This window comes from Euwallacea similis, chromosome 4 (genome assembly GCF_039881205.1).
Source record: "Euwallacea similis isolate ESF13 chromosome 4, ESF131.1, whole genome shotgun sequence".
In the NCBI taxonomy this organism is placed as follows: Eukaryota; Metazoa; Arthropoda; class Insecta; order Coleoptera; family Curculionidae; genus Euwallacea; species Euwallacea similis.
Window position 1 is genome coordinate 7673248 of NC_089612.1, and position 24017 is coordinate 7697264.

Here is a 24017-nt window from a genome sequence, read left to right on the forward strand (position 1 = left end):
ATAGGTTGAAAAGAGGATAGGCTTGGAAAGGTGACTAAAATTCAATTGATAAAAAATCATTAATTGCGAAAGAAAAATTTAATAATATATAATAAATAGGACATTTCTTATAAATATAGGTGCAAACAATACTCAGGACTAACAGAAATTGTATAAGGGTTCAGTAGGGAGAGCTTCTTTCCCCCTATAAGTATTACGTAAGATTTTCCCCATGTCTACGATGACGATTCCACAGAGACCATTGTCTATATCACCCGCTTTAAAGGCGAAAGGAAACAAAAAAAAACTTCAATATAAGCATTATACAGGGTGCCCCGAAAGTGTGTGAAAAAATACGCTGACTATACATTTTTTGAGTATAAAGAAAGATAAGGGGGCAAATTGAATTTCTGTTTCTCAAAGCTTTAAGACATACAGGGAGTTAAAATGAAATCTTCAACTTTTTCTCTTTCTTATCTCATACAGCTCAGGAGCAGCTCCTGATATTTTTTTCTTAAATTGAAAATTATAATAATAACGAAATAGACAATTTTATATATTATTAACAAATGATGAATTTAGCATTTTCTATCAGTGAGAAAATAAACGATTCGAAGCCGAGTTTGGTGATATTCGTAATTTACAGAATATGATTTTCGGAAGGTAAAATACTACTTTTTCTACGACTATACATGATACAAATGATAATTAAATTACGAAATCGTTTTTGTTATTAACATCACTAACTGCATTAAATGGTTTCGAAACAAACTAAATATTTTTTTAACGCAATAAGCATTAATTGGTGATACGTCATTCTATTAAAATCTGTATAAAGTATACATAAATTTAAGGCTTATTTATTTATATTTTTATGTTATACATTTTAAATTAAATTTAGTGTAAAATGTGGTGAGAGATTATATTATAAAGGAGAGGCAGCACTGCCCTCTTCCCTCTGAGAGACCGCCTTTGCTACAATTTTTGAAATATTTAGTTGAAATTTGGAAAATATGCAAATCACTGAGGTCTACATAATTAAACTCCTCAATTGTTTACCTAGATCAGTTTCCATATCAAACTTTTTTGGTGTTACCTCATTGGCCATTAAGGATTTTTTTATCTCTTGCGTTCTTCCCATACGTGCCATGATTTTCAGATATTTGCAAAAGGATCCAGGAATACAGATCGTTTTCCCCTAAGAAATGCACACGTTTGAGGTGATTCAATTTGGACTTCCATGTACATAATAAATGTAATAAAAATTAGGGTATTTTTACGAGAAAACCGTGTTTTACATTATGTAAAATTATCCAGAAAAGCAAAAGCATTTCTGGGAATTTTTGCAAGTAACTGAAAAATAGGGACAGATGTGGAAAAAAGTAAGATATAAAATAATTAAAAAAATTATTTGTCATTGAGATATCGCGACAAGAGTTTAATTTAGAAAGCATGGGAGATAAAAAGAATCTGTAGATTTATGCAAGCAATTAAGAAGTCTATTTATGTAGGCTCCAAAGAGTTTTATACTTCAATGTAATGCCTCATTGCTCTCGCTGTGAGGAAAAAGATAATTAAAATTCAACCTTTAACACCATGTATATAATATTAAAGTTTTGAAAAATAGGAATTCAATTTGCTTTTCTTGGCACACCCTGTGTAGGGTAGATAGGCAAGTGTAGGGCGAGTTAAATTTTAAAGACCTCATGTATATGATTTGCTCGGTTAAGAAAGAGTTCTTGGGGGAAACCTTCCTATAATTCAATATCTATATGCAAACTAAAAGTACCTGAAACATTATTCATCATCATTTATACAAAAATAACACAACAAAAATTTTAAAAAATTCCTTTGGTATTGTTAGAAATTAAATGCACCTGCTTCCTTCAGGAATATGTTACGTACGCAAATCGTTACATCTACGTTTTTCCTCGTGAAAACAGTAGTTTAAGAGTGTTCATAGTAATTTCTACGAAGTAGAGTACTTACGACATTCACTACGTACTTAAATAATACTAAATTGACTGTGCTTGAATCACATTGCATTTTATGTCAATAAATCATCCACGTCAGGCCGTAAACTACTGTCTTCAACATCGAATTTCTTTTACATTAAATCTTTCTATATTCTAAACATGAACAACTAGATAACGTTCATAGATTATGAGTATTGCAAGTAACGCTTTACGCAGCTAATTACGAGATGCAAAATGTTCTATCACTTTATTTCTCTTGTCTAAATAAATCACAGTTAAAAATAACGTGTAGAAGAAGAGTTCTGTTACACTATTAACGAAATTTACACACGCAGGTAGGCTTATACATACTGGTATGATACTGCTTAAGCCTAAAGACAACTGTTATTTCTAAGCGTTAAGTGGCAGCTGATATAAGAAGTTTTTTTGTTATGTCGCACCTTATATGGACCAGAAGAAAGATTTATATTAGGGCTTTATTGCTTTTGCTTAACGGTACAATGCCTATAATAAATGAAAATAATCTCGTATACGTATCAGATACTTGCACATATTTAAATAGAATGAAATGTAGTGCGACTTAAAAATAATTCTTTTATTATTCTCTAATTAAAACTCTCTGTATATGAATACAAAGTAGGGGCGTATGTACTAGAGACTGTTGAATATTTCAAATGCCTGGAAATGCTTGGAAAACATAGGGTGTGTTAGTGAGTGCGTTAGTAGCGAATCTTCGTCACATGTAATAAATCCAATAATCTTATGATAGAGTATAGAAATAGGTACTGCAAAAGCATTATCTTATCCATTTAATTAATAGTATTCTAATCGAAAGTGTTACATCACGCAATTATATATTCTGTTATATGGAAGTGAGGAAAGATTTTTTTTGATAATATTGACTAGAGAATACTCCAGAGCCCTGTTAAAAGTGGCAGTGATAGAGCATAATACTTTCATAACGATAGAGAATTGGCTCCCATCAAAAATTTTAATTACGAATTTTTGGAACATACTGCAATGTTTACATATTTCCTCTTCTCATCGGAACTGGCAAGTCCGATGAGAAAAGCATGTGCGATGTCATCCTATATCGGCAAAAATTGCACGATACATGTTGACATCTATATAGGATGATCGTTTTTCTAGTTTAAGCATGGGGATTGAATTACCTATTTATTTGAATAGTTACGAGGTACGTTAAATTGGGGTGTAATTGCATAATTTAGGAATCAACAAAATGTTTTTTCAAAATTTGGCAAATTCGGCCTAGTTCCGGAAATCATCACATTTTTCTTAAAAGGTTTTTTCTCCAGCGTTTCTTTGAAGACATAATTAAAATTAAAAAACACTTCATAAAAGTATTTTTTCCACGATATTATACATGATCATTAATAATTTTGTTCATTTTAAGATTTCGATCTAATAATATAGATTTCTGGTAATAAAGCCCCGACTTGAACATCCAGTGCCAGTAGTCGCACTTATATAATATGTTATCTTAGCTTTACGAAATTATTTAAAAAACTCATTATTTTGAAACGTCTTGAAAGCAATAATTTCGAACACTAATAATTATACAAGATGAAGTACTCCATTTTCACTTCATATGGATTCTCCATTAAGGTGTCAGTTCATAAAGTTAAAAATTGCAAAAAATTGTGTAAGTAGGCTAAATTGAGAAATCTCCTAATTAATCAAGTTATAAATTCTAGGTCCAAAATCCAGAATTTTCACATATTTTTTTACTTAATAAAGAATCTAAAGAATTAAAAAATTACAGCTCTCAACATAACCAGAAGATGCCAATGAAATGTTGAGGAATCACTGATGTAATTGCTTAGAATAAACGCTGAAGTATTAGATAAATAATAAATGAATAAACCCTGGAACATCAAATGTTAAGATCTCTCAAGCTCCTTAAATAACGAGAATATTGGAATAATATTTCATAAATAAAAATGTTATCCTGGCCAAAAATATTTTTTCGTTTTAAATGACATATTTAGTCAGTATAAAATTTTCTTCAGGTTTCAATAAAAAATTTGCACCAAATAGCAGCAAGATGTTTAATGTTAAGTCAGAACGATCTTTATTGGCGGTCTAGTAATTTGAAATGGGAGACTACTAGCATAGCCTACAATTGGCGTTATTTGACAAACCTTAGGAGTTAAAGCCTATACTGTGAAGAGCATCAGGGAAATGTTGCCTATCGCAAGTAAATTCTTATAATTACTTACATATGTGTGTATTTTGGATTGATAAAGAAAACTTTGCTTAAAAATTCGCCTTTGTTGAATACTAAAACAATGCTTCGCTTATTCATAATATCATCCAAAAAACTGGACCGTTCATTATACCATATTACTATTCAGTACTAAAACGCTTATGGTAGTGTGAAATACTGCTTTCAGACCTATGTGGGGAATAATTTGCTTTCCAAATCTTATAAGAAATCCATTGTTTGATAAATTCTGATCCCTAAAATAACGAAAATATTTCAATGAAATGTGGTCAAAAGAATTTAAATTTTTTGCAACAAATTGTTTAAATTTTGAATGTTTAGCTTATGAAACTATTGTTACAAGTGTGGTTAGTAATTTATAAATTTTTTGGTTAAATTTGATAATACATATGACCATACCCAGTCGGCATAAAGGATTCTCCGGGCTGAGTAATAGAAAATTTAAGTTTTGCAAAATTCTGCAAAACGAAGTCTGAAAAATGGAATAGAAAATGTTCATCGACTCTTCGAAGCGAGGTAGCATCGATTTGTGGTGATTTTCAAGCATCCCCAAACTATTGAAATTTCACTTCATTTCCTCAAAATTTTAACTCATAAAAATTAAGCACCTTGAAGTAACTATTACTTAAATTGTAAAGCAAATCATCTACCCCCTGGAAGATGTTTGGAAGAATCAGAACCATCGACAAAACGAGAAATCGGCATTTTTAAGGAACACATTCTCTGCATCCCTGATTCCTCAGAAAAATCACAAAACATATGAAACAGTATTTACAAAAGTTTTCATACATAAATTCTATAATCTCGTTACGTATTTACACAATAATGATACTTACATTAAAGTGGCTTACAGATTAGTTACAGATTATTGATTTGAAATGTATTTTTGATAAGAAGTAGAACACGGATCTAAAAAAGCAATTTTTCTGGTTTAATAGGTTCTAGCCTCGATCCATTTTAAGTATCGACTATTTAAATTTACAGACTTCGCAGAATTTATTGAACAAATAAGAACACTATTATTATTAATTTGGTTGGATTACTCCCTATTAAACATAGGTTGCACCGAAACCTTTAGGGATCCTGTAACCCTATAAGGAAAGCCGATCGATAGGTATTTACATTAATACTACTAAGGTCTTTCCCTACAATCTAAAGGATCTCTAACCGAATCTGTGCCTACGGCCACAAAATCCGCATTAAGAAAATGCGGACGCTTATAAATTTGAATTACGACTACGTCCTAAACATAAAATTATTATTTGTCCAAAAATTTACATGTTGTATTGCGATCTCCCTTATGAATCCTAGAGCGTTGTCGCCAAAATGACTATAAGTACTACGAGAAGTATTATTAGGCAAATGATAATGAAGATCTTTTTCTGAAAAACAAAAATGATAATAAGTATGGGAAACATGAGGATGGGGAGTTCGAGCTGAGGCCGATTAAGTTTCATGTTCATTCCGCTGTGAATGTTTGATTTAACGGTATCTGCTGACTAATACGTTTTCATGTAAAGAAAAACCATCTAACAAATATTGAAGTATCAGTCTTAAGTATAAAAATTGTTAAAATCGTCACTTTCAAATAGTTTACAGTATAGGATTTGTCGTGAAATATCAGCATTAATAAATCAAATAGAAGAGTATTTTGGAAAAAAAATTGACACTCCATGTGTCAGTAAAATTAGAAGTAAACTCTTTCTTTTTTGATAAAATTTCAGTTTCCACACTTTAAGCCGGGTTTATATGAAAAAGCACATATTTAGCATAACATAACACAAAATATGACTATCTTCTGTATAATGCTTTGCTGGGCACCTTCTCTCAAGCTAATCAAAATTTTTCCTTTGTGACCTATCATTAAGTGACACTTTTGACTTAGAACGTTTATTTTTAATTTCCCTTACTAGGAACCTTGTGCTCCCAAGATTCCATAAAATATTAGAACTCACCAAAAAAAAATAGTGAATAGGTCGCAAAATTGGCATAACAATTCCTAATCAAACCTTTTGAGCTTAAAAAAAGCTACATTAAAATTCATACGACATTAAAACGCATCTTGGCATAATTATCAAGAACTTAATCGGTCAAACTCAAATCATATAATTGAATTTTAAAAAAATACAAATTAAAACACATCCAAAATTGAAAATGACATTTAATGACATCCAAAAAATAAAATAATAAGTCAACACTGAATCGTATACGCAACATCATTTCCAATTTTCTAGGACTAAATTTCCAATCCATCAAAGAATAATAACAGATTTATCTGAATTCTTAATTATTTAAAGTTTTAAAAGAAATGGATATTGAGTCCTAATGTAGGTCTAACATAACAGAAAATGGTGATGGTTTCAAGCTACAATGCGTTATGCATAGGTACGTACAACTGGTTGGTGAATTAACATGCAACATTCCTTTTGCTTCTAAATTACACAACATTTAATAATATTTATAACAATTCTAACCACACAACCAGTTGCCAAATACCAAGGAAATGTGAAATAAGAGAAAAAGGAAAACGAATAAAATAAGGAAACCGGGCCTATTATTACAGATTGCTGGATATACATTTATAACTTAGAGAAATTGTATTATATACTATTATTAGGTAGGTATACAATAATAAGAAAAATAATACAAAATTTTAAATGATATTAAATAAATAATAAATGACAAATTTTCGTTCAATTTTTTGAAACCTATTGTCGCGACGATTCAAAAATATCTAATAATATATAAAGTGTTCCATAAAAAAAAACTTTCCATCAGATGTTAAAAACCTCCGTATTTCTAAATTAAAAACAAGTCAGTCCATATTAATTTTTTAAACTAAATTATCAATTAACTTTCTAGCCAATTTTATATGTATTTCATATGCGCGAAAAGCATATTAAAGCGCTTAATAAATCGCAATTTTTTACTATTTTTAAAAATTAAGTTTTAATAGCAAAATTTACCAGACTGGTAATTCTTACCGCTTCGAAACTTCAAAAATTGTAATAATTCTACTTAGCATTTCTGTGTTCCCTTTCCTGCTTTGCTGTTGATGAATTTTCTTCATCTGACATCATGATTTTACATGTATATTGCTATCTTGCTCGATTATCCTCACAGCAGCAACCGCAAATGAACGATGAGAACAACAATATTTCTACACTCTGAAGACACAATTATTTTTATCCTACGTATTATATCCAGCAATCCAGACAAACAATCTCTTACCTTCCTGGCTTTACTCTGATATTCTTGTGCGCTCTTCAGCTGTTCGTGCCCTTCCGCTACGTGATTCTGCGTGGTCGATACGTGATACTCTATCCGATCCACTAATTCACCCTGTTCGAGAAGTGTCAAAGGAAGGACGAAAAGGAGAAAAGGATTCGCGGAAAGCAAGGGGCCACAACCGAACCACCACCGCAAGAATGTTAATGCACAGACACCGACAGTAATTAAATACAACACCGATAAACATGTAAGTGACAAAGGGCACACAAGTAGTTAGTAAAAACAGTTAATATAATTAGTACATTTAGAGGGGATGCAAACAAAGCCCAAATAGAACCAATCACAGAATATGGGAGTACAAGGAGACGAGGACGAAAGGAAGCAAAAAAAAAACAAACGAAACAAATTAAAAAGCTAATTTATACATTTTACCGTGGGCACTTACAACTAAACGGAAATTGGCGCGTTTACAGTGGCCCGAATTGCCATTAACTATGAGTGGAAATTCAAAAATTGAGTATGAATGGCAATTTTGTCCAGTGCTTACGCGCCTTAAGGTTCGACTCACCCGTCGGGCGCGACTCTGATACCGCAGAGCCTTTTTGGTATCTTGAGTGGCCGTTTGGACATAGTCCACGGCATGTTCTACATGGAACTCAATACGATCAATCATTTCCCCCTATTAGATTAAGAAAGTAGTAAAAGAGAAGTGGTTAGTTACGGTCTAAAGTTACTTTTATGTAAAATGAATGTCATCATGTCATTGGCGCTTCTATTATCTAGTACATATTCTAATCAGAAATAATGACATTTACTTTACACAACTATTAGTACATACTGTATTTAGTGTTATTTAGGGCTTGAAACATGCTTTTTGTAACATAAATTGTAGGCAGAAGGTTAGCAGCTAATTTTGTAATATTTAAAAATAGGTCTTATCAATATTTCAGGGTAGCGCAAAAGTGTAATACATATAGTATTTTTATCACTTTTTTCCTGGTTTTATCCTCCTTATTTTACACCATTGGAAAAATGGATATGTGAAAGTTATAAAGAATAAGAGGCCTGCCTCCTACTCACCTTATATAGAGATTAATCATCTTCCCTAAGTGAACACAGGGAACTTGAGAAAGTTTAGAGCAATTTTTCCGATTAAAAAAAACAAAACAAATATTTTTCCATTTTCTCAAGTTGTAGAACATGTTGAAAGCAATCTGCAATATCTAATGACCTCTACATTCAATATGACTTCAAAGCACATATGTATCTATTGTCTACTAGGTGTCAGTTTCTTGTTAATATAAGAATATAGTTGATATAATTTCAAGCCTTTAAACACAACTTTTAAAAGGTCTAAAACTTAGTTTCTATAGAACCAACGATTAAAAACTACTAGTAATATAAATATTTTTATATTCACACTTTCCTAGTAATTGTATTAGGTTGTTCGGAAAGTAATTTCGTTTTTTCCCGACAGAGGATTTAATGGTATTTTTTTGCACTTAACCTCACATTTAAGCCATATAATTTTTATATGCTTTGAGAGCTCATATAACAAGGCTTGTGTGTGAAACATTTCAATTAATTCTACGCAGTAGTTTTTGGTTGGTGCCCTTTTAAATATGGAGAGCGATAAGCAGCATTTTCGACATATCCTACTGTTTTACTACAGAAAGGGTAAAAATGCTGTTCAAGCCAGAAAGAAATTGACCGATGTGTATGGAGAAGGTGTGTTGACAGTACGCCAGTGTCAGAACTGGTTCTCTAAATTTCGATCTGGCAATTTTGATGTCGAAGATGCACCACGTTCGGGAAGGCCGGTTGAAGCTGATAAAGACGCCATAAAGGCATTAGTTGATGCGAACCGTCGAATAACAACACGTGAGATCGGATTGAAGTTAAATTTATCGAATTCAACAGTTTATGACCACTTGAAAGGCCTGGGATTATCCTCGAAGCTCGATATATGGGTTCCCCATGTTCTCACAGAGAGAAATCTGTGTCGCCGCATTGACGTCTGCGATTCGCTTCTCAAACGTGACAAAAATGATCCGTTTTTGAAGCGCATCATTACTGGGGACGAAAAATGGGTTGTATACAACAACGTCAAACGCAAGAGGTCATGGAGCAAAAAAGATGAATCGACTCAAACCATTTCCAAAGCCGATATTCACCAAAAAAAGGTGATGCTGTCTGTTTGGTGGGATTTTAAAGGAATCGTTTTTTTTGAGCTTTTACCGGATAACACAACGATTAATTCGGAAGTCTACTGCCAGCAGCTGGACAAACTGAAGGATGCACTTCAACAGAAAAGACCCGAACTAATCAACAGAAAAGGTGTAGTGTTTCACCAAGACAACGCGAGACCTCACACAAGTTTGGTCACTCGCCAAAAGCTTTTACAGCTTGAATGGGACACAATGCCACACCCACCATATTCTCCAGACCTGGCACCATCGGATTATTATTTGTTCCGGTCACTCCAAAATTTTTTAGACGGTAAAACTTTCATCTCAAATGATGAGGTCAAAAACCACCTCGATCAGTTTTTTGCCAGCAAAGACAAAAAATTTTATGAGCGTGGAATTATGCTACTACCAGAAAGATGGCAAAAGGTGTTGGACCAGAACGGCCAATATATAATTTAATAAAGCATTTGTTTATTATACGAAAACTGTCATTCATTTTCACATAAAAAAACGAAATTACTTTCCGAACAACCTGATAGTTTCAAAGTGGTGGTAAATGTTAGAGCACCGCGTTTTTCTTCCGATTTAAAAGTTTTTCTAAATAATCTAGCAACGTCAAAATTAATGCAAAACCGACAGCATTATTACAGATCTGATTTTATGAGGATCAACATATGTCAAAAATCTTTTTTGGTGCAAAGCTATTCACACATGATCAAAAAACTTTTTAAATAGAAGATCTCTGGTTCCCTTACAGCTTTCATGTGCATTTTCTTTTAAGTAGTACCACAAAAGAACATATATACTTGAGTTTTTGATACACTAATGCGCTACGCTGTATATTCATATACAGAATGCCACAAATTCTTGTCTAAGTATGGGAATCTCGGAAAACGGTCAGATATACGAACTCGGTGAAATTGGGGGAATGTGCGAGTATGAATGCGAAGATATAATGTGTTTTTAAAAATCGGAAAATTCCGAATATTTCCTAAGATATCCCGGAAAACCGGGTAAATATCCAAAAATTGCGCCTTCTAAAGTGATAAAAAACAGACGTTAAAGCACTTTTTTATGTAGAATCTAAATTGTATATTAAAATTTTCTAAGTATCCAAGTTATAGAAGTTATAAGCTCAAATTATTATTTTTTCTCATGGGCGCTGCCTACATATAATACCATTTCTGGACGTAACACTAAAGTAGTTCCTCTCATAATCAAAGCTCTCCTTCAAAATTTTTCCATACTTAAGAAGAAGAAAGATGTTAAATTAAGGGGCTTTGTTCATCTTACTCTCTATCTTTATATAATACAAGCAATACGCGATAAATGATTTTAAATAAATCGAGAAACAGTACATTATTTTCAATCGGCGTGAAGAAGCCCATCTAATGATATAATAATATACAAGGTGTTTGATTACAAGAATAAAAATTTTATAGTTCTTTTACTTTAGATCGAATTATCCTTTTAACAGCACTTTTTATATTGTATAGTTAGCAATACAGAAAATGACTAATTTCATTTTTTTAAACAAATATAGGGTGACTCAAAGGAAAGGAATGAGCAATTCTACTTAGAACGCCCTGTAATATGAAGAGTTTTCAAAATGATCAATAAAGAAGTTTCGGTTTTCCAGGAAAATTTGAAATTGCGCCAATCTTAATGGATAAGATTAAACTGTTTAAGTTTTAACGTTGTATCTACCGATTTTAAAGCTATGCTAGATTTCTTGGCTTAACATTATACCACGCTCATCTGCCCCAATATGACACTATTCATTTCCCTTACTGTTTTCAAAATACTTAGATAAGAATTTCACTCTGCTTGGGGGTGAAAAGCTTTGCCAACATTAGTTATGAGCTAAGACAAATAATGAAATTGCATAGTTACACTACCATTACATGGTAAAAAACAAATTAATAAACAATTAGTGGAAAAATGGCATTAGAACACTTTGGTGATCCGTTCAATCAGGACATTATTATTTGTGACAAAACATTCAACATCGGGCGAATTTCAAATAATTACCAGCAAAAAGACTGCTCTAAGCTGGAGTTCTGGTAATTTTTTAACGGCTTTTTACTACAAAATACTGTATCTGTTTCCACATGGAGCAGACTTTTATTGCGGAATTAGAACACGAACACGGTCCCAAACACTAAAATATCGTTTTGAGGGAGAGTCGATTTTCTTTTATCGAAGAACTACCATATAAAATCATTAATTTAATAGAAAAATTAGTTTTCCGGAAAAACAGTTTAAATTTGAAATGTTTAGTATTTATCATAATTTTATTACTAAACTTTACTGAACTTTTATTACTTTACTATTACTTTTTGTAATGTTATTATATACTTTATATTTATTGTACCTACTTTTGCGTACCTGCTAAAAATTCCAAATTTAAACATAAAATCATGGCTAGTTGCGCAAATATTTTTATTCATTTAAGACAATATTTCGAGAAAAGCCCGCAATATCCCTTGATTGATAGTTCGCCGGGATACGAAAGGGTGACACCGAAATGTTACATAAAATGGTACAAATGGGATATTTACTTCAAAATTGTAATAGCAAAATTTGGAAAAAAAATAGCTGGAGATATTTCATAGACATTGACTAAAAGGAATAGACACATTCTCCAATAATGTATTTTATCAGTAGCATGCGAGCAAACATGTAACAGGACATTTTTAAAGAAAAATTAAGCATGCACAAAATAAAATTTATTTTCAAATTTTGTGACATTATTGTCATTAAATTGTACATATGTTGTAGATACATATGTTTTGGCGAGTCAAGAACTATTCAAAAACGAGAAAGAAACACATCAGTATTCAAAAACAATTTTTAATTAGCATTCGAGAAACGAAACCTCACGTTTAACAAGTCAATTTATTATCAGGAAACAGATAAAAGAATTGTCTTATGCAAATGTTGTTAGTTTTTGAAAACAAAGAATAACGAAGCCGTAAAAAGAAATAAACAAGAAATTTGATTTTTTCACATTTTTCCGGAAACAATCGGACATTTTTAGCTTCTTTTTAATGACTTATTCAGCAGTAAAATGCACAACTTTGTTGCTTTTATTAATTTAATTTAACGAATTCTTTATTTCATATTATTTCAAAGATTGCAATAGTAATGCATAGTACATTATAGTACATTGCATAAACTAGGCTAAAATACTTGGAAAAACAGATAAGAGGCTAGGAGAGTCAAATACCTTAGACACCGAAAGAGGGGAGAAATATAATTATTAATAACTGTTAAGTATTTCTTTGAGAAGTCAAAAATATGTGCAAACTCCAGTTAAGTTCAGAGATAAATAGGAAAACGCTCGGCGTCACCGACCCCAATATTAATATTTATTTAATGTGTTACAAATTTCTCATTATTTCAAAAAATTGCGCAAGTAGCCATAAAATTGCAAATCATGCGTGTTCTGCAAAAACCCTATAAATCCATTTTGTTATAGCGTTATTGCAGAATATCAACGAAATTCGATGTATTCGTTAATAAGGTCTAATTCCAGATTATAATGAAGAGAGAAAATTTTACGGAAAAATATCTCAAATATTTTAATGAAATCGAATTGAAAGATATCTCCGTTTAAAAAGATTGAAACTTTTAAATAATGACCCTTACAAAGAATACATTATAACCTTTAAAACCCGTCTTTGCTTTGCAAATTTCGCAGGACTCAAAGTCCCATAATGGATGCCAACTAATTACCTGATTCTCCACCAACATGGCCATGTCCATGAACATGTCATGCAATTCCCTAATCGAATTTTCTAATTTGATAATATCGGCATGACGAGCCTCTATGTCTGCTAAAGTCTGCTTGGCTTGTTGCGTTTCCATTATGATCTAATAATGTACGTAAAAAAGAAGTTTAAATTGAAGTTAACCCAGTTTGTACGATTTTAAATACTTACGCCTTGCGTAAACACAGCTGAATTATCTTGTTCTAACATTTCCTCTAGTTCCTCGTTTGTTGTTGTTCTTCCGGCTAAAGATAACAATGTAATTTGTCATGGCCTACAGCTTTACATAGCGAAAATATTATGACAAGGAGACTATGAGTTGAAGGAAAATGAACTAATGATAAATGCTTTTAATTTGCGCAAGCAACACAAAGACTTACTGATTTCCAACTGCCTCATTATCCTTGCTTTACACCTTTCCCTGTAATCGGTCTGAGTCCTATTGTATTCGGTCATCACCTCCACGAACTTTCTGGAAAGCGTGGATTGTTGGATTTTTCGTATCCTGAGATCTGCCGAGTTCTTGTTGGTTGTTTCCTCATTGTCTATCTCTTGCTCTATAACTATATTGAAAAAATTATAACATGGCTAATAGGTTGTAATGGAGATTAGATTTTTTTGGTCCGGCAATGCATTAAAGAAGTTCGATTCATCTTCTAGGCAAAGAAAGTGTGACAGACTGGAAAGATTGATGGACCGGCAACAAACATGTAGCTTCAAAGCTATGCCACCTTTTTTACACCGAACTTGTATACTTAGTCAACAGAAACTGGTATAAAAAGGCTGAAACAAAGCTTCAGCTTTCACAATTTTCAAATCTCTACTTAACGAAACTTATTTTTCCTATAAGACAATCAGGGCAACTACTGCGCCCGTCTGAGAATTTAATTATTAAAGCTGTAATATTAGGTGTACAACTTTGCTTCCGTCGTTTTTGAATAGATGTATGTAGCGGTAAGTAATGATCGAAATAAATAACCCCATGTGGGCATGCAGGAGCCTTGGGCACCTGTTAACATAACCTCATAAAAATATTAGTCTATTTGTGTCTTCATCATAAAGTTATTCGCAATTGAAAATGTCAGTGTACGAGCCAAATTCTCGTCATTTGCGGGAGGTTTTACTTTTCTGCTTCAATATGAAGAAATCTGCTGCTGAGGCTCATCGAATGCTCTCAGATACTTATGGGGAAGCCACTATTAGTGAAAGGACATGTCGTGAGTGGTTTCAGCGCTTCAAGAACGGTGATTTTCACGTCGAAGACCAACATAGCGGTGGAAGAAAGAAGGTTTTCCAAGATGCGAACTTGGAAGCATTACTTGACGAAGACTCGTGTCAAAGTCAACAAGAATTGGCACAATCATTGGGAGTGACTCAACAAACAATCTCAAAACGCCTCAAAGACATGGGAATGATTCAGAAGCAAGGATATTGGGTGCCGTACGAGTTGAAACCAAGAGATATTGACAGGCGTCTGTTCGCTTGTGAACAGTTGCTTGCAAGGCAAAGACGGAAGGGATTTCTGCATCGTATTGTGACTGGGGACGAGAAATGGGTTCATTACGATAATCCCAAACGCAAAAAGACTTGGGGATATCCCGGCCATGCTTCCACGTCGACGGCCAAACCGTCTATTCATGGTTCCAAAATCATGCTCTGTATTTGGTGGGATCAACTCGGCGTAATATATTATGAGCTGTTACAACCAACTGAAACAATCACAGGTGCTCTTTATCGAACCCAATTAATGCGTTTGAGCCGAGCATTGAAAAAGAAACGGCTGCAATACAACGAGAGACATGATAAAGTGATTTTGCAGCACGATAATGCTCGACCCCATGTTGCGCAAGTGGTCAAGAAATACTTGGAAACATTGAAATGGGAAGTCCTACCCCACCCGCCATATTCTCCTGACCTAGCTCCTTCTGATTATCACTTGTTTCGATCCATGGCACATGGGCTAGCTGACCAACACTTCCGGTCTTATGAAGAAGTAAGAAATTGGATAGAATCGTGGATCGCTTCAAAAGATGTCCAATTTTTTCAACACGGGATTCGTATGCTGCCCGAAAGATGGGAGAAAGTAGTGGCCAGCGATGGACAATACTTTGGATCCTAAAGGTATAATTAGTTTTTTACAATAAAATCGCGAAATTCGGAAAAAAAACGGCGGAAGCAAAGTTGTACACCTAATATATTGGGAAACGACTTCTCTAGAATTTTAAAAATGTTACAACGTCTTGCAAAGGTTCTTAGTTACTTAAATTCGCTTTGTAATGGCGTAACCTCATCAAGTTATTGCTGATAAGAAAGATAAAAAAAAGAGTCGAAAATCTGGTCTGGATGATATCGTTAATTTTGTCTTCATTTCTTCTAAGTGGTTCGTTTCACGTCCTCAATACGACAATATGAATAACTTCTATAGATGTTGAAAGATACCAACTGCTTGTGGCTTCTGTTTCTTGATCTACCCCATTTCACCCATTCGGGTTGTATTTTCTATTTTATTGTCTAAATATAAAATATACAAGGTGTCTCAAAAAGAAGGCCAATTCGCTAACCTATTTTTTAAATATAAAGAAACATAACGTAGCAAATTAAATTCCGATTTCTTAAGGCTTTAACATATACAGAGTGTTAAAATTTAGTTTTTTCCTTTTCATTCCCCTATTTTCATTGAAGTACACATTGATAGACTTCTCAGTCGTCTGCTTAAATCTGCAAGGTGTTTTTGCCTAGGATAAAGCCCCCTTTATTATCCATTTTGAATTTCCAGATATATAATAAATTATGGTGGTTTCTTTAATTACACTAGATTATTAAGTGTATTTTTATCATAATTCATTATGTATCTGGAAATGCAAAAAAGAACATACGAAGCAAATACACTTCTTAAGGAAAAATTATCTGAATTCCTAGATGCTCTTGCAAATAACTGAAAAACAGTGGCAGAAATGAAAAAAACGCAAGAGAAATAAGTTTGTAATTTTAAATGAGGGTTTAAATATTGACAAAATCAGTATCTATTTCTGAAGAAATTCAAAATTAGGATTTCAATGCGTAAATTGTGTCAAATATTTATAGTCTCTTTGACTAGGATATGTGGGACGATGGTGCCAGCGCTCAATGTTCATTTCCGAAAAGATTGGATATTTCGATTTCGACAAAGTAAATTGCCTCAAATATCTATGCTCTTTTTCACTAGGATGTATGGGAGGAGAGTTCCATACCTCTGAGTCCATTTCTCAAGAGATTCGATGGATAAATTACATTAGAACCTCTCTTTCACTAAAATATGTGAGGTTTTCTCCCTCAGAGTCCAGAGGTTGGAGATTTCGATTTTGATGGGTAAATTGCATCAGATATCAATCCTGTCTTTTACCAAAATGTATGGAAAGAGTTCTTCAACTCTCAGACTCCATTTCTGAGAAGAATTGAGATTCGATTATCAATGGCTAAGTCACGTCAGACATCTATCCCCTCTACGATTCACACTATAGAAACTCTTGAAATATTCACATTTGCCGACATATGGAATATAGAGATTGTATAAAGCAACTTCATAAAGAGTATTAATTTTTGTTTCATTATACTCAGAAATTTCACGAATAAGCATTTTAAGGTCATAAAAACAGCGAAATTTGTGCATTGACACATATATAGAAACTGAACAAAAGTCACTAAATTATCTAAATAGTTTTAACTGAAACGCCCCCTTTTTCTATTTTATACACCATATAATTGAACACTTAAAAATAATTTGGGGAATTAATTAACCTCATTTCAAAGTATTAAAAACGAGAGAGATCAAGACTTTTTGACGTTGTGTTTATTTCCGACTTAAAAGCTTTTGGTCTCTCTCCATCAACTGAAAATAATTCCCAAGTAAAAACGTACAGCATTCCTCTTCAGCTTTCTTTACGATCTTAAAAACCACTAAAGAGGAAAATCCATTTAAAGCTCCAATATCATGATTGTAAACGAGGGCCTATAAAAACCTCAGATTTTAATTCCAGCTATTAATTACCTTCAATTATTTGCACATTTCCGAAGCTAAAGCTCAGTTTTAATTATACAGGCTGACTCTGAAATGACTGTACCACACTTGACCAAAAATTCCCAAACTAAAAATGAGGCATTCTAGGCAAACTTATCTGATGGGGCTTCGTTTTGTCGCTACAGTGTGAGAAAATTTTCAAATTAATATCATTTTTTCGAAATAATTGCGAAACGCTTTTATCGATTTTCATTCATTTTGGAACTAAGAATTATTGCATAAATTGACGTGATGAATTTTAAGGTATCGTAAATAATTTGGCCTGGCGAAAATTTTACAAGGGACAAAAAGTTTCAAAATAGTCAGTTTGTGGGAGAGAAAAAATGAAAGTCATTCGTACAGGAAGTAACAAAAATACAAATTTTATTTGTGATATTTTTACGTATTAAAAAAAGATTCTGCTCACATCAAAATATGCTAATTTATGTAGTAACTCTTAGATCCAAAATTAATGAAAACCGATAAAAGCGTTTAGCAATTATTTCGAAGAAAAAAAAAACGACATTAATTTGAAAACTTTGGCGCCCTATCGCGTCAAATTAAAGCCACATTGGATATAGGTCATTTTGCTTGGAACGCCTTATTTTTCGTTCCAGAATTTTTAGTCAAGCGTTTTGCAGACATTTTAGTGACACCATGTATATTTGTGATCCTTGACTTAAAAAAAATTTAAGGTCAGTAAAGCAAAATTTACGATTTCGTTTACGAAGACCATAATTATAGTGTAATCAACAAAATTTGGACGGGAAGAGAAAAATATTTAAGTCAAATTATATCAAATAACAGTACCTATAAGCTGATATTTGAAAGAATCATATAGAAAAACGTTGTTTTTAACATGGATTATAATAACCATAGTTTTCCAGGGGGTTTGAAAGTCACATTTCTATGAACAAAGAGTTAAAATTACCTTTCTTAATAGTCAACTTTTCAACTTCTAGCTTTGAACGTATTGCGCATGTTTCGCTTAACTTTTGATGTATTAATGAAGAACGCCCTACTTGTAAATTTTTTCAATATATGAATCTTCTAAGCTAAATATCTCCGTTTTCCAATTCAGAAGTATCGAAAAATATACAGGGTGTAACATAATTGGGGGTTTTCCTTTTAACACGACATAGACCACAAAAAACTAAGCAATATTTTTATAACATTTTTTTGAAATCTCAAAAAGAACGGAAATATGCACCTATGAAAGTTTTAATAAGTGCCATATCATTAGCTACTATTAAAAAGTGTTCGAAATTGTCTCCATTGATTTCATTTACACAAATTGTCGCTCGCCTTATCCACGACTTTGTCATGTTGTTAGAAGCATTTTGGTGACACTCCCCGTATATCAACAATATAATATATATATAACCAATTCGTGATTCGAGTAATTATAGGCCATTGTCAATATAATAGTATCTCAATAGTGATAGTTTATAAAAATAACACCTGGAGTTAAACTTTACGACTGATTTTTAAGCGGCATGGGTAAATAGTATAAAAACAGTAAACATTAAATATTTGTTCCGTTTTTACAATAGCTGATGATTTTTTATGGGATATTTTATTTTATTTACATTGAATTTACTATTTTATGCAGAAATGGATTTTAGATTTTAGGCAAAAATTTATTAAAACTCATCTGCGCATATTTCATTTTCTTTTGAGATTTTGAAAAACATGTTATATAAAAATATTGCTTAGTTTTTTAAGGTCTATGTTGTGTTAAAAGGAAAACCTTTACTTATATTACCCCCTGTATATAAAAAAAATAAAAACAAATAATTTAGATGCGTAGCAAATAACGAATGTCCGTTCATTAATAGTAGTTAATATTTTATGCTTAACATACTATTTTTCGCTCTACATAAAGCAAAATACGGTTAGCCCGGCTACACATCAAAGACGCATTCACAAGGGTGGGAAAACCATTTACACACAAATGGATCGAAACTGTTTGTTTACATCTTAGTTTCCATGGCGGAAACAATGAATTTACGACCGGCGGACCTTCTTTATTTTTACTGCTCTTGGCAACGGGCCGTAAAGTAAACATATCGCTTGTTAATTTTTAACTGCCTTTAATCAACTATCTATATAGATAAAATATTATTCTGCTTGCACGTAAAATATTAAAGAAATATCATTTGTGAGTAAAACGTTATGCGTACTATATGCCGATAGAAGGACTATACCCTTGATCAAATAAAGCATTGAACCTAAGTTTCGGCCATAGGTGTAATCTTCTTCGTTCAGCCCTTTACACGTAAATAGGTATTGCAGGACTAAAATAGTATGTTCTAACAGATCAAAAGAGTACATGCACACCAAGAACACATTTATTAATAGTGACATCCATGTCCTTGGTGTGCCGTGCCCATTTAATTGTACTAGATTTTTAAGATTTCGACGTTTGTATAATTTATTTAGCTTGTCCGGCATATGTATGGACCAACTCAAAATGTACAGGAACAAATAATTGTTGGCATATTTCAGCGAAGTACAAAAAAAAACGAGTAAATTTAATTGTTCTGAACTTAGTCCAAGTTACAGAGTCTCGCTTTAAAGCAATTATTATGATACAGCTCTGTAACTCTGTATGAAAATTTATCGAACATGCCTCCCTACTTAGGATAAAAACTGAAAATAAGAGACATGCGATATCATGGAATTATTCATCGTAAGATCAGTGACGAGTTAAATTTGGTCCTTGGAGCCCCAGATCAGATTCTCCTACATCTGCGCCTATAGATCGATTTGTGGTCGATTGAAGTGCAGTGTTTGATATATTCCGACACAGAGGACGGTATTCTGATGAAGATATGCTTATCAATAATATGTAATAATACAGATTCAATATTATCTGTTCACGTTATACCTAGACACTAACCTAAACCCCTATGAAATTCTATCCCATCAAACACATTACTGAAAAGAGAGCACAAGCTACTAAGCAAAGAACGATAAAAGTGTCACAACGTTTTACACAGCTACATCCTTTAAATAGAGGGTTACCAAATAACAAAACATTGCATCGCAATAGAAGGGTGGAAAAACGTGCTATATTGGCCTCATTAACCACTCAACTATATACCTCCTAAACCAGAAAATTTATTCCCCCAATAAGGCCTTTTATATACGATTTTACACCCTCAGCATTTTATTTATCTCTATAATACACGTAATGATATACGTACCCTTTAACTTGGCACGAACTTTGTTGGCAGTTTTTTTTATATCGCTCATAAGGTCTTCAAGTTCCTGCTTCGTCTCTGAAAAAAAAACAAACATATCTTTTAGTCCCTCGCTCTTCCTTTGCAAATAAAACAAAAACAGAAACTTTGCGAGGCTGAAGCTTATTGCATAATATCGATTCCATAAAAAGGATATCTCTCCAGAGAAAATCTCTTATTAGTCACTATAACGAATTTGGTCGGTGCCAATATTTTATTTAGAAAAAAATTCTGTCCTCTTCGGAGGCCATATTGGGCCCACTCGATATTCTCAAGACACGTTTCATTAAAGGGTAAAGAGCTGCGAATAAGAAATCCGTGGAACAGTAATAAAAGTTGTCCAACGACACGATGTTATCGTATATCGAAGTTCACCAGGATAAATTTGTTTTCTTTTCGATTACTTGGTCGAGGGGCTAGGGATTGAATAATGGATTTTCCACATAGACGAAGAAACTTTAAAATTCTGAGTGGCAGTTTAACGGTTCAACTCGAACGGGTATCAATTTGTCACTATGTCTAGATAAATTCCAATATTGTCTAACAAAAATTGAAACCTACTCAAATATGCTAAGCATCTCCAATGGGTCAGCATTCCAGCAAAGAACTAGAAGATCATCAATCATCTTTTATTCTGCATGCCGACTAGGCTACATTCAATATTCTAACGATTTCGTGGAAGACGTCTTTATTCTATGCGGAGCTTTCCATTACGATCACTTTTCCGTTTATTAGTATGAACACATGACGCAATATCCATATTCAAGTGGGATGAGTATCATATGTTTCAGAAATATGAATAGAAAAGACATAGTTATTGGTCTTATCAAAGTCAGCTGGCTATCAAGGTCAGCTGACAAATGGTAGTAGTAAAAGTTGGGTTGCCCAAATTGATATGTTCACGTGATGCAATATTCATATTCAAGCGGAATGTGTGTCATATGATATAGAATTGTGAATAGAGAAGATGCAATTAATGTTCGTATGTGTATGTACGATCTAAGACAATTTGAAGAGACATATAGGGCAAATTTTATCTTTATTTAACTCCATAAACGAAATGAGGAAAAACGTACCAGTTTGAGATACTAAACGCCTACTAATCTCCTATAATAAATAAACCACACCCCCTCAAGATTTTTGCTTTAACGACAATGTGGGCGATTTGCCCGATGGCGTCAGCGTGTCATCTCATTATTTTATAAACGTGTGGGATGGGAAACAAACAATTCGATTATTTTTGGTTTTAACATTATATCTCCGTAAAAGGGGCTTACACGCGCGTTTACGTCATAGCAAACCTTTTAAGGGCGGGTATGTTTATTTTTTTAAGGAGTCACGTCTTTTATCGTGTTTACCTAATAAAGTATATAAATTACAACTCATAATGCATTAAATTTGCGTAATTGTCGTGTTTCCCTTCTTCTTGCATTTCCTAAATTATTACATGAAGCCCGTTTACGGGAAGCATGCAAGATTTCCAAATTTTTTCAATTTATAGTTCTACTAAAGTCGGTCTATGCAGTTCCCTCGAAGACCACCCTGTATATAAAGTGATGAAAGAATCAATGTCTGTTGTTGGGATCTCCGAAAAGATAACAGGTGCAAGGTCGGTTAAATTAGAATAAAGTTGCTTCTTTCAACGGTCTAAGCTAAACTTATTTATCATAGTTCCTAAATATCTCGAAAAAAACTAGAAAAATTACTATTCCGCGAAAACCATCAATTCAGGTTTGATTGAACTTTTGACATTTCTTGTAATAGCGCTTCGCATAACACTGGCAAATAAGCTTTACAGATATCCAGCTGGAATATCAAATTGCAAAAATTACAGTTTAATGATTTTCAAATATACAAATAGTAAGAAAATGTTTATGAAGTGTGCCAAATATCTGTTAAAAATTACGAATGCCAGACAAAAGTTTGAATTATTCGACAAATGTGTAAAATGGTAGGTAATTATGTCAAATATTAGACAAATGCTTTGACAAATGTGTCAAACGTTAGTAAAATATGGAGCAAATATTTCAACTATCTGACAAATTTTTGGATAAAGAATTTTTCACGTATCAAATGTTGGTGAACACATATTTGGCAAATGGTTACCCCTCGAACAACACTCTCTTATACCAATCGTGTTGATGGTTGACATTGCAAATAACAATAAATAAAATTGCAAAAAGTTTAAATTAAATTAATCTATTTTACAATGTCATCGAAAGTTAAAAGGAACCAGAATTATTTTCAGGCCGGTGTTGTTTAAAAAAATAATGATTATTTCAGTAAGGAGACCTTGCCTTTCCTCTCTCAATATACCTATTGATATTTAATTATTTTTCTCTCTTAACCCCTTGTTGACCATAATAAATTAATAAACTCAGAATTTATGTATGCAACTCGCAATCAACCCAAAAACAGCTTTCAGTAAATTTTTAATAGAACGTGGTTATAATTTATATCTCATGCACCCCCTAAAACTCTGCGTTCTACTTGTGAGAACCTCTAAATATTTAATTCATCGCTCCCATGTCGTATGAATATTTCACAGCAAAGTGTTAATTAAGGGCATTGACTTACTTTGCCCTGGTTGCGACAACATAGGTTAATATTCCATATATGGTTTTTGGCTAGACAAGGAAAATGTTCGAAAAATACTCTAACCGGAATGGCTGCAATACTTTCCCATCTCTGCCTGCTATGTAATGGATAAAGGCTTATCGATCTGACCTAGAGCTGGATTTCTCCCGGTTCTCGGCGAATAAGCATTTGTTAAGGGCTTATCAGTTCCAATGATGTCGGAATTTTCCGACATTTTCTATGAACAACAGGCAAAGTAGCAAAATGTATTGTCAGAATATATCTCTGTCCTGATTTATTGTGTGTGCAGGAAACTCCTGTCCACCGCAGATATGATTTAAATAGCAAACTTCATTAACTGTAATAACTTTAGTAATAGCAAATATGTAAAACGATAATTTGTTAAAAAGGCTTTCCGCATAACATTATGCAGAGTTCTATGCGCGTAATACATGGGCCTGTGACCGATAGAATTTTCAGTATTTTCATTAATTTAAATTTATAGGTCATGGATAGGCAAATAATAATTTATTTATAAAATTACACTCAATTGTTGGGGTAAATTGAACGATAGATGAAACTGTATTATATCCCGGAAATTCTTGTGAAATTACCTACCATGTACTATGTATAAATTGCGTCCTACACAAATTGGCACTTTCGATGCAAAATGAGAGTTATTGCGATTTATTGCTTCGTTGACATAGTATTTACAATCCTCTTGCGGGTTAGGAAAATGGGTGCAATAAATCAAAATCTAAGTAAA

At 32.9% G+C, this 24017-nt stretch overlaps 1 protein-coding gene across 8 annotated transcripts in view; it reads right to left on the reverse strand.

Moving 5' to 3' along the window:
* Syx1A (Syntaxin 1A) overlaps positions 1-24017 on the reverse strand; it is a 65502-nt gene that overhangs the window by 8624 nt on the left and 32861 nt on the right. For 5 of the 8 annotated variants that reach the window (XR_010752060.1, XM_066388713.1, XM_066388716.1 and 2 more), the window contains exons 4-8: positions 20639-20713; positions 13774-13956; positions 13565-13638; positions 13359-13496; positions 8000-8110 (exon numbers count right to left, since the gene is read on the reverse strand). Coding sequence is in view for 7 of the 8 variants with exons in the window: in XM_066388713.1 (XP_066244810.1) it covers positions 8000-8110; positions 13359-13496; positions 13565-13638; positions 13774-13956; positions 20639-20713 (581 nt within the window). In the remaining variant the exon portion in view is untranslated. Of the gene's footprint in view, positions 1-63; positions 5583-7259; positions 7543-7999; positions 8111-13358; positions 13497-13564; positions 13639-13773; positions 13957-20638; positions 20714-24017 lie in introns of those variants that run through there. The other 3 variants (XM_066388719.1, XM_066388718.1, XM_066388712.1) reach the window with 3 other exon arrangements.